Source organism: Sinohyriopsis cumingii, chromosome 12, assembly GCF_028554795.1.
Source record: "Sinohyriopsis cumingii isolate HCF-2022 chromosome 12, ASM2855479v2, whole genome shotgun sequence".
NCBI lineage: Eukaryota > Metazoa > Mollusca > Bivalvia > Unionida > Unionidae > Sinohyriopsis > Sinohyriopsis cumingii.
The window spans coordinates 47156084-47169130 of NC_142972.1; the positions used below are offsets into that span (position 1 = coordinate 47156084).

Below are 13047 nucleotides of genomic sequence, written 5' to 3' on the forward strand. Positions count from 1 at the left end.
GCGCGTCTTACTGGTTCAAAATGAACAATTGTGCAGTCAGTTTTGCATATATAATAACATCCGTTGTGTGTAATTTATAGCGTTTCTGTGTACACAAAGGAATTTTTCAGATTTTAATGTCTTCGTTTTTTAATTTTTTTAATTACTTTGGATTATCATTAGTCATGATGGCTGCATATTCCAACTTTTCTTTTAGGAAGGATTGAAAAAGTCGCTCAAAAGAACACCCACCAATTATTTGAAATATTACTTTGTAGAAGTTATTTCTCAGCGTAAGTACCGCTTTGCGAGTCGAACGAAGTCACCACTATAACGTTGCCAACTATGCATAATATACAATAAAATGGAATAGCCAAATTGCATCTTATTGCTCTTTTACACCTTTCACATTTTAGCGCTGCGAACAGGATCTGTAAATCTTAGTTAGCAGTATATAGCATCATAGAGTTGGCTGTCCGCCCGAGTGACCACACAAAATGAAGCCACTAGGGTTTGTTTAATGTTGATTTATGGGAAATGGGTTTTCAGTCTTACGCTGTTTTTATGATGGTCAAACGATGTTACTTCTCCTTAACCTGATGCTATTTTAGACTGATTCCACTGTGATTTCTGTTGATACCGTTTATTTTAGTTGGGGCGGATTCTTGGGTTTTCACGTACAAGTTTGTTTATTCCTGTGCTCGTAAAAGGGGTTTTCTGCTTCTTTTTCCATTCACGGACTCGAACAGCTTCTTAGTTTGACGTTAGCTTGTATTTTCTTTTATTTGGGGATCGCGCACCCTACATAAAATTAAGACAAGGGCGGATGGCATTAATTTTATTTCTCTTGTGTACAATCATTCCAAAATAATTTTTTCTTGCTTTTTCTACGATATATGCTCACATAATACTTAGTTTTATTCATTCATTCCATTTATCACGCGACTATTTATGTGTTTACTGAACACGACACAACAAAAGTAGAAAGGCATCAAGTACTGGCCTTAATTATGGTGCTCTTCCGACCTCTCTCCATGTCTAGTTATATTTTTGTGTACATGATTTCCACCAATTAGAGCCGGAAAATCCATCATTTAGCGCTGACCCGGTGTAACTAGTGTGCAAAGTTTTGTCTGAAGAGTGTAGAATCACTGCCAGCAAATGATACCTTTCCACTCTCGCTGTGTCGTGTTGAGTAAACAAACGAAAACAAACAGCATGCATGTTCGTTAGCCAAGGTTCCGATTTGTTAACCCTATCTACACCTTGGCAGATCGAGCTAATACGCAATTTTCCACTGCTGGTCCTTGTTTATACAAATACCTTTCACTAAAATACACCTGTAATGGTTTCTGTCTGATACGTAGTCATATTTTCCATGTTAAACTTACAAAGTATCCTTTTGAAGTCAATTGCATCCACCATTTTCGGTCGATGCACAATGCACCGCTGTTACACGCTATTGGGTAGTTGGCATTCCTTACTAAGTGAAGCAACTCAGATGTTGATATGACAAAGCACTAAAATATCTGTTCGATCCGCCAAGGTGTAGATAGGGGTAACATATTGGAACCTTGGCTTGCGAAGATGAATAGCTTGTTGCATATAATGAAGGAATACAGTTGTGTATACTTCGAGAACATATCATAGCAAAGGCAAGCAAAACGTTTGCTTAGATAGAACTAGCTTTCTATACGATTCCTCCGTAAGTTAAATAGATGGTGACTGCCCTACCTTGTCGTTATTATATAAAGCCCGCGTCTTTGTTTAATCCGTTTTTTTTTTACATCTTAGGACTTGGCTTTAAAAACGATAAAAATCGTTTCCCTTGCCCGCGCTCTGAAGGAAGTCGTACATTCCTAATATAGAGGGTACAACACAGAAGAAAGTAGACTATAGCTAACATAATACAATTTTTACTGATCCTGCCTACATTATGCTTATCCTTCACAAATCGATTGGATGTATTTTGGGTTTGAAAATCAACATTTACCATTCATTAGCATCAGTTCAAAATAAAATAACTATATTTCACAACATGCAAGTTTAACGTTGATATTCATGTTCAGTATCTGATTCATCACCAGAACTAGGTCCGCTAGTCCTAACCTCTGACCTTCTGTTTTCTAGTGCAGCAGCATGCCACAGCTTGATGGCATCTCTGAATGGTTGTCTGATGAGTTGAGGAGCACCATGATCGTTGTGCTTTTAGGGACTATTTATAGACATTTAACATCCATCAACGAATAATAATGAAGTACCCTGCGCACGCTTATATTTCTATGAATACTCAGTGCATTTTTATCTGGTATTTTCTTACCCTCTTTCTTGACCATGTTCATGATCGAGATCTCTGTTGTCATAAGCTAATTTTTTTTTTTTTGCGTTTCAAAGGCGCCAGCGCATCATGTAATAATTTCTACATCATTTTAAAAATTTACCTGTAGTAGACACCATATAGTCAATACTGTACTTAAGTGCTGAGAAACACACACACACACACATCCATCCATCCATCCATCCATGCACGCTCGCACATATATACACACACACATGCATACACATACATACATACATACATACATACATACACACACATACACACACAAACATACATACATACATACATACATACATACATACATACATACATACATACATACATACATACATACATACATACATACATGCATACATACATGCATACATACATGCATAGCACGGATAGTGTTTCTCGGAAAATCCACGTTAAACAATTTACCCGTTTGGAAACATTGAAATTGAAAGGGGAAAAAAAACAATTCTTACGTAATTGCATGAAAATAGCATTATCACCATTGATAACAGACATAGTATCATAATTTGTATTGAAAAGTCCTGGTTTTATGCATTTAGTGCATAAAGGTCACAGAAAGACATGAAAATAGGCAATCATTCCTATAAAACTCACACATGTTTTGTTTAAAATTTCTACATGCTTTTCTGTATGTTGGGAAAATAAATTCGATATACCTATATTTATGTATGAAAATCGGCTTGACATCAAGTAGATAATTAAATTTCGACCCGTATCTTTATTATCGGACCAGTATAACGTATGCCAACTGATTAATTGTCTTCGAATTACGTACGAAATAATACAGTGAAAGGGAAATTCAGAGACCCGATATTTATTTGAGAGCAAATTGGGCCATCAAAATATGGTTCTCCATTAAGTTGGATGAGTAAAAAAGTATAATCGAAAAGACTTTTTCCTAAAGAATTCTCAGAATGTATTTATCATCTGGCTCGACTGTAGTCCACTCCAAATACTCACTTAAAAGTCGAGTCCAACGCAACTGCGTAGACCAAGATATGCTATTGCATAATGCGCCGGCAGACCCGAGTCTATGTGATTTTTTTAGAGGTAATTAATAGAACAAGCAGCATGGGGACTGATCTGCCGTCGCATTATATAAGGGATTATATACCACACTCATATTCCACCCAAATCAATAAATGACCAGAAACACATAGAAAAATTATGTTTTACCCAGAAAATATTTCCATGGATCAGGATTTGTATAAGCAGGTTCACACGACTTATTTCGTAGCGTCTTGATAGCGTTTATATTTGAATTACATAATGACACTATAAATAAATAACCAAACAATTTTACTTTAGAGTTTAACAGTTATACGAAATTTTGACAAGGACAAGAGATTTAAACCACACAGATTAAATAAGTGTTACAAAATATATTAGCGCAAATCATTTTTCATATTAAGCTTACCGATAAAGGTTAATAAAATGAATCTTTGAGAAAGAAGGTGAACAAAGTTTTTCTTGTCACCGAACTTACAACTCCTGACTGAACTCTTAACAATTGACACGGGATGTACTAAAAAAAATCATTAGACGTATTAGCAAATATTTAACACAAATCTCTTTTCATGATAGCACAACCTATTTCTTAATGTAAATCATTCACATAAATCTGAGTAATTGATCTGAAGACAATTTCCTCTCGTACACTAATACACCCAGAAATACAGGATGCATGTTAAAATTATAGCAAGACAACCAGTCTCCTGTATGGTGAATAGAGTAAGGGGTCATCCATTTAGTACGTACGCATAAATCTGGCAAAACTTGACACCTCCCCTTCTCTGTACACATGCGTACTTTTTTTACACACACACCCACCTGCGTATGTACGCTTGACGCACCCCCCCCCCCGCCGGAATTCTATAGAACAGCCTATACTTAATCCACGCATAAACCATAACGGATTAATAATATTAACGTGTTTAATAAAACAGATAGTCCACCGACGTTGACTTTCTGGCTGCATCAAAGAAATAAGCTGCGTAACTTTAAACAGTTTGTCCGCTAAAATTCAAATGCCGACTGAACCCAGTCGAACAGGTTACGTATTAGACAAATTATATCGGGGTTTCACCCCACCCCCTGTTTCCTATGCGTACGTACATTATCAGTAGACACCACTCCCATACGCAAGCTTATGCATTTGGGTTACCCCACCCACCATGCGTACGTACTAAATAGACGGCCCCTAACCATAGTCACTGTTTCCATTGGTCATCACTCGATGTCATGTGCTCTGATCAGTTGCTACAAATTGTCTCATTAGCATTCCTTTTTCAATATTGTCCAACTCGCGCTTTATTTGACACATGGCACATGTCGGACAGAACGTGGTTAACAAACAGTCGTTGCAGATGCTACCCTGAAAATAAAAAAGGGAAGAAAATAGTCTTTTGCAACAAATATATCTAAAATAAGAACAAACCAATCACAATGAACACTGAAAACAATGGGCGTGTCCGGAAATATTTTATTTGGCTTTGTTCTTGATGCTGCTTTTCTTGAAACGTACGTAATAGGGAGGAATAATATAATTTACCTGTCGGACTCCATTAATATCAGGTTCCTATATTTTAACATCTCTATAACTAATTTTTAAGATCTTGCACAATAAGCGAAACTAGTACCAAATAAGCAATATGTTAATTTTATAATAAATTTACTAAATTGTTCTTAAATATAAAATCTAACCTCCTTTAAACGTTCTTATTCTATAAGATAATTTGGCTTTTTTGTAATGAATCTGAAAAATGTCCATAGGTTTTCGTAGGATTGGCTATTGTTACCCGCTTATGGCATATGTATTTCGTAGGTTACATAATAATGACGCATTTCAATACATATTTATACCCATATCTTGTTTTACATTAACAGCAACCTTCAAAAGTCACTTCCGCTGAAAGTCTGCGAATCTGTCTCTTCCCCCACCCCCACCCTCCCAAAAAAGACAGGCAGATGTGGGCCCGCTGCGCGACTTACTTCTATATCGTTTCCTGCTCTCAGTTTGACTCTAAGAGCCATTAGAGATCCCGGCACGCAGATCGGTAGGCAGCACAACTCTCCCATCCGTGAGGCTAGGTAACAACTAAAACACGGTGGGAAAAACATTGCAAGGAAACCTGGAAATAATGATAGAAACAATAACAATAAAAATAACTAAAAGCAACTGCATTGATATTCACGTGATTTTGACGGTGATCATTTTTAGCGGTCAAATGATTCTTTGCTGTAAATTTGGTCTTCCTATAAAGTAAATAAACAAGAAATTCCAGGGAAATATACGTCTCGGAACTCCACGTCCCTGATCTTCATTTCCACATGACCTTCACAATGAACATAGAGAGTCCATGCATACTACATAAAATGAAAGATAAAGTAAGCTTGATTTAACGGGCAAATTCAGGGTAATATTAAAAACACTTACTGAATACAGTCATTTTTACTGACACAACATGTAACAAGTGTGACAGTACTAGAGCAGTTAGGTACGTAAGAAAGTAGCTATGTAAAACAAAGATACCTGTTAAAATTTTGAAAATCACGCGAACAATATAAGGCTTACTATAATACATGCATTAAAATGTAAAGACATTTTAGTAGAACATATGTACACATGATACACCAAATGCATAATTTAAACAAAGAAAGAAAGCAATGAGTTAAAATAGCAATGATGCCAATAAAATGCGTGTACATAGTACAAAGAAACAATTATCATGCCCAAAACGATTTTCCATAAAGAAATTAATAATAATAATAATAATAATAATAATAATAATGCATATTAAAGGAAAGAACATTTTATTATACAATTCTTGTATGATAGCTATGCCTCAGAGGGTTTATGGATTCTTATCATAATGAAAAACTTTAAACGAGAACTATACTAAGTTATAAAATATTGACCTTAGTCGATGGAGCGAAGGTGTACAAGAATTAGCATTGCTTGGTTATTTTACTCCTCCAATTATGATACCTATCCCCTCTCACCTGAGACGTTTAACTATAAAACCTTTGAGAGCAGAAACAAACATAACCAATATTCTGAGTTGACCTTGCCTTTACCTGGGAGTTAGAAGGATACCAGTGGGTCATGGTTATAGTAGAACCGAGCTTCCGGATTTTGTGGTACAATTATGAATGCTATCCCTTACATGTTTTGGGTCTTCAGGTACAGGAGTAGCTTTTTATGCAAAACCTTCACGTTACCGCCGCAGAAATGAGTGACACATATGTCTTGCGTATGATATAGTAGTCGAGATAAAAACATGTTTGTAACTAGAAAGTTTACCAGAGAGCAAGAGGTCATTTACTGGCATTCCAGTATCCTTCAATGTGCACACATGGCCATATTAATCCTGAGCATGATGATGTAGGTATGCCATTATTTTTAGTTGTATTAATTATTTAAATTTTGACAAGTGCTCGACTGAAAAATCTCTCTCAAGGAAATTTACTTAAATTTAAATTTACTTGAATTTAAATTTACAATTCAAGATGGAAAATGTGTATATTGATATTTTAATGCAACGATCCTACTGTACGTTTTCAAAGAATAAGGTCAAAAAGTATGAGTGGAGTACGGATTTAATATAAGCGTACTTGATATGAGATTCTTGAGCTTTCATTGCTGTATTGAGAAATTACTCAAAATTTTGAGATTATATATCTCCAAAGCTATTGTTTTAGATATTTATCTTTTTGGTAATTCCTAGTACATGATTTTACTCTAATATTTGTGATTCTTTTTTGTGGCTGTAAGTTGTAGTGATTATCTTTGTTGAAAATTCGTGCGTCCATAGGGTCTATTTTAAGAATTAAAGAACGCAAAATTGCATAGGATCTATAAATAGATGCTTATGTATGTGTTCACAGGTAATAATAATACATTTATTAGGAAATATGTTAGATTCAGGCTTTTTCACTCTGGACAAGTCGGTCATGTGGTATCTTAGACGAATTAAGTTAATTCTCATTGGACGGGGTAGGTCATGTGAGTTCTTCTTTGATGTTGGAAATTTGAGATTTGTCACGTAAGTAGCAGTATCAAAGCCCGTTTTCACCCTTTTGCTAGTATATAAGTACACGTATCCGGACAACTTTGGTTTTTCTTATGTCTTGTGTTCTTGTTGTAACATCATGCCTTCATATGTAATTTATGTTGTGTTTAGATATTATTTGACAGGAAACACATTTGTTAGGATTATTCAGTGGAAATAGAAAGTGTTCATTAAACTTTAATATGATTCTGGAACTATTGTGAAGTGTTCAAAGAAGTTCTGGATAACGCCATTTTGACATCATGATTCTTGTCTGACCAGTACATTTCCGGTTCTGAAATTTATACGGAACTGTTCATTCTTTTGGACTTTAATAGAATTTTCAGGAATAGTTTGGATTTACTTCATAATACTGTAAGTTCCTCTCATATTTTCATTTATAACTTAATAATTAAATTATTTGTTAATTATTACAAAACGTCTTGGTTTTGCTTCTTTCTGTTGTTTAGTTTTATCAACATCACACTATAGGACACACGATACTAATGGTATGGAAAAATGGGAACCAGCCTAAAAATGGGTGAGACATAAAATAAGAGTATATATAGGTTCGGCTGACCAGGATTGGTTAATAATGTAAGTTATTGTGTAGGAAAAAGAATCTTTCGAGAGCTTATCCTAGCTGTAAGTGAATTTGTTTCTAGAGACATTGTTTTATTGATGGAATTTCAGTCCTTTAACAGTCTTGAGTTTGGAACACTTATTACTAAAATTAGCACCTGACTCTTTGGTGCGGAATTGAAAGCACATGCTTCAAACACATGCAGGTCCAGAAAATGCCGCGGCTCATATCCTTTCCTCTACACAGAAGCTGACATCCAGGTTTCATCTATACTGATAAATATAGGTTTGATTATGAGCACTCAAAATTTTTAAGTTATGGAATTTTTAATATCATGGTGTTTGCATAGGTTTATTATGGGAACTGAATTAGTACCGCGAGTCCTATAGTACAATCTACTTTCTCCTAAGGCAGATACGAGTGATGTCCCTTGGTATAAGTTGCCCGCGGTCATTACAAGTAAACACCTTATGCTCTTCTAGAATTGGTCAGAAAAATTCTGTATGCAAAATAAAATGTAAGAAGTCAGTCTCAGTTTAAATTAAAACGTGAAGTTTTATACAGGATACCAAATTTCTGCACCATTTCTTCGCTGAAGCTCTTCAACGCATAACTATTGACATTGCAATGACAGACGAAGTGTTGAGGTTTTTTTTTGCATTAGTGATACTTGCATTAATTATTTGGGAACTTACTACTTTTCTTGGATTAATTTTTTTTTTGGTCTTGTAAATTTTTAAAGATTGTCCAATCCTATCAAGGTATGCTTTCTATTTAAAGTGCAATCAATGATCACCTGTCTAACTTCTACTTTTAGTTGTCTCAAGTAGCCATTGTAAATTTTAATTACATACATCAATAAGTTTGGACTAAAATGATATTGACAATGAAATGTTGCCCCGTTTTCTAATTAAGTCTTTTTGCAATTTGTTCTCTTGACATTTTAATGCTTAATTTATTTTTTGGCAATTTAGAATTTTAACTTCTGATCTGACACTGTGTGATCATTATAAAGTTGACACACCGTTAAACCTACCTACCTACCTACCCACCTACCAACCCAATTACCCACCCACCGACCTACCTTCTACATACTGTGACAGGGCATCAAAATTCATAAATTAAAATGAAAGACCTTTTTTTCCGCGTTCTAAAGTTTGGGGTACTTTAATGAGTTGATAAAAGCTAGAGAATATTGTTGCTTTTAGATAATTTTAAAAATCATTTTTCTTAAAATCTACATCGCAGGCTTCGGGTGGCAGAATGATCTATGGTGCTGGCCTTTACAGATCAGTTACATCTTACATTAGTTTGCGTACGTTCTGCTAACAGGTCATGTAAGAAAGCTTGCCAGTAACTTCCAGTGGGTCGATGGTTCTTCCCAGTGTTTTCGCGGGTTCTTCCACCACCAAATATACTGTCCGCCAAGTATAGCCTATCAAGTCTGAAGAATGGCGTTAAACACATAAAACAAATTTACATCAGAGGCTTTTACCATTGTCCACCCCTAGAAGAAAGATTTTAATATGTCCCTCCAATATTAAGATTTTAATGTATGAAATCCACATGCTTTAAAGCAGCTTTGTTGGGACATATTAATACAAGCATGGATCATTCATCAGCTACTGCAGACAAGACGTGGTCTCAGACGAAAAGCATACAGCAGGCAGTCCACTCATCTTACATTGGCAGGTTGCATTACACACTTAACCTGTTGTGGGTAATATCACCATATACAATGTATAGGCATTAACATGGAATGTTTACAATTGGATCTACGTATTTATTCATATTTCCAACCAGACAATGAGTAAGCTAGGATGTATAAAGCATAAAGTAATCTATGTGGTCAGAGATAAAAATACTTATACCATGTTAGTGAATCATTAAATGTTGGTCACATTAACTTTCTTTAGATGTAAAATTGCAGAATTAACAAATGCTTCCAATTATCAAGTTTCACGACTGGAACATAAGCAACGTCAAACTTTAAGCACAACATTTCAGCAAAGTCACTGACACATAAAATTAAGTCACGTATATTTGTTTTCACAATAACGACGTATAATTTATCAATATGCATACACTCACCAAGCTTCACACTTAATGGAAGGATATAGTACTCGTGAAGCAGCCAAAAACTCACGTTTTCGCAAGTCAAAAGCAAACACTTTACAAAAACCAGTAATGATAAAATACATGTTACAATGACCTTATATTGTTGTAAAGATGTGAGAGTTACAGAGATGCATATCATTATCAATATCACGATTCTAGTGTGAACATAACCTGAGAAGAAATGAACACAAAATTCAATCCAGGTCAATGAGACATAAGGTATGGGTCGTAATGACCTAGTATTTAAATGAATGCGCTTTGCTCATCAAAGATGCATCCACTTATAAGTTTCACGATTCTTGATAGGTGTACGTGGTCTTTAGATAAAGGCAAACACTTGGCCTATACAGGAAAAATGTGAAATGTAGATCAACGTGATCTTGAATTGTTGAAAGGGTGTGTCAGGAACAGAGATACGTCCCCTTATCTAATTTGACGATTCTTGCGAGAAAAGAGCTCTAGAAATAAACTTAAATCACCAAACTTTATTAACGTCACTGAAGGGTGAAATATGGGTCACAGTGAATTACTTTTGTGATACGGGTTCAAGATTTATCCAGATGCATCGCCTCGGAAAGTTTCAGGAATTTAGATATAACACTATAAATTCAGAGGAAAACTATTTGGACACGAGTTAAAACCTAAACCTTAACCCAAGACAGTAACACGTGAAATTTAGTGACCTTTTGTTCTTGGGATGTGATGTTGATGAAGGTGTATACTTTTTCATCCGGTTTGATGATTTTAGTACGATCATCTTGAAAAAAATATGAAAATACCAACTTTTGCCCAGAGTCATTGAAGCATATATATGGGTTCCAGTTTAGATATATAGTACAAATTTATGATGAGAGTGAAGTACTTATCAAATTCATCAAATCGACAAATTTCACGAATCTATGATTAACAACTTATGCAGGGTTCAAACAACTTTTTCGGTTACTAACTAAACGCAAAAACTTAACCTAAACACGTAAAATGCGGAATGTAGGTCACTGTGTTCATTTGTTGTATGAGTGTGGTACTAATGGCGACGCAGATAATCATCTTGATTGATGACTCTAGCATGAACATAGCTTGCTATTTAAATTTTAATCACAGCATTTAAGCAAAGTCATTCAAGCGTGCAATATGGATTACAGTAACCTACGTTCGTAATGACGCTATAGTACTCGTTAAGATACAATCCCTCACAGTTTCATAATTCCATGTATGACAGTATTTATAAATGTACAAGAAACTAAACGCCAAAACATAACCAAGAATATAACTAATGTATGTAAGAAGTTAGCTCCCTCAACCTCTCCTCCGGTAGTGGGTGCTACGAAACCTACCCCAAACTGTTGCCTAGGAAGTATTATTATATGCTCATTTTTCCCCCGTTAACTTTACATTGTCAGAATCGTTCAGTATTACCCGATACTGAACTCGCGCGACAATACACATATAGCATTCACGTGCATAAAGGAACTACTTTCTATTGTAAACAAACAATGGACGCAGACGCCAGCACTTTTGATTTGTACACAAATCATGTACACTCGCGTAAGAGGCTGTTTACGTTGTGGTTGTTTAAATTTGTTTCTGAATGAACTAAAACAGACGTTTCGTGGACTGCCACATACCAGCTGTTTTGACACATTCCGTTTTGATACAATGGTACGGATTTAGGCTAGCTGCAGTATATAACAGACGCAAGATAAGGTCCTTACAAATAACATACAAGTGACAAGTCATATACTCTCTTCTTTAGCTGGTGATTATATAGGGCCAAAAGTAGAGGGGGCTTGGGTTTGCCGAGCCCCCTACTAGTAAAATTAACTAACATAATAGATTTTAAAAAATTACAATCAGACCCGGCTACAGCGTGGGAAGCACTGTACATCTACCGGTTCGGCTTCACCTTGAGAAACCGACCAGAGATATACAAAAATAACAAATTAATAAAAAAATTCGAAGTGCCACGTAAATTTAAACACATAAGTGAACTAATTTTAAAATACAGGGATAAAACAGATTCATGGAAAATAGAAATAAGTAAAAGTCACGCTTGGATTTGGGAGGAGGTAACCAAAAATATAAAATGTAGAGTAGAGCAGGACAAGTGGGGGGGGGGGGTAAATTGGACAAAAGCTTGGGAAAATTTGGGGGAAAAAAAGAAGTCAAAACACAAAGTATAATTGTTAAATACCTGCACAACGCCTGGCTAACAGGCGAAGAAGCAATCAAACGTCGTATGATCAGGATAATGCCGAAATGCCCTTTATGTAAAACAGCGACCTTCACCAAACTACATACGATTGCCCAATGTGATAAAACTAAACATAATAGGATAAAATTAATAATGAAAATTTGCAAAAAACTATAAGTATAACAAAAATAACATTTTATTCATAGATGCAGACTACGAAAACAAAATCGTTCTAAAAATTATAGACTATATAGTAACTACGATGATATCCTGTGGACAGGTGATAAAGATTTTTAAATAAGATACGTGGTACAAATAAGAATATTAACCACAATAAGAACTCAATACGTCTTATGACGAACAGATACTTACCGTCAGGCAGATATAACGCAATTTATGTTGGAATGGGGGAGAGAGGGGGAGGGAGGAATCAGTATTACAGACCGAAGGGTCGAGTAGCGCAATTGCGAGTCTATGCCATATCCATACCCCCCACCCCACCCCACAACAGCCATGTTTCAAAGAAAATTTCAAATTATATTTCAAATATTTAAAAAAGAAACATGTAACTTTTCTTTTAGAAAGAGAAAAGGGAAGAAAGAAAAAAGGGAAAGAATTTGTTAATTTAATTTTTTGTTTCTTTTCTTTTCTTTTTTTTTTCTCTGAAAGAAAATTCTAAAGACATATATAGTAAGGGATACATGGAAATTATATGGGGGAAGTAAAAGGCGATGACATCATGGGGCTAAGTCACATGGCGCTACGCGAA

At 35.3% G+C, this 13047-nt stretch overlaps 1 protein-coding gene across 1 annotated transcript; it reads right to left on the reverse strand.

The window, feature by feature from the left end:
- Nucleotides 1-4224: 4224 nt before the first annotated feature.
- Nucleotides 4225-6497, reverse strand: LOC149786397 (cornifelin homolog). The gene is made up of 3 exons (XM_089978194.1): nt 6413-6497; nt 5327-5466; nt 4225-4709 (listed from the first exon to the last, which is right to left on the reverse strand). Exons 2-3 carry the CDS (start codon nt 5453-5455, stop codon nt 4575-4577), a joined length of 264 nt encoding a protein of 87 aa, XP_089834320.1. The 5' UTR covers nt 5456-5466; nt 6413-6497; the 3' UTR covers nt 4225-4574.
- Nucleotides 6498-13047: the final 6550 nt, after the last annotated feature.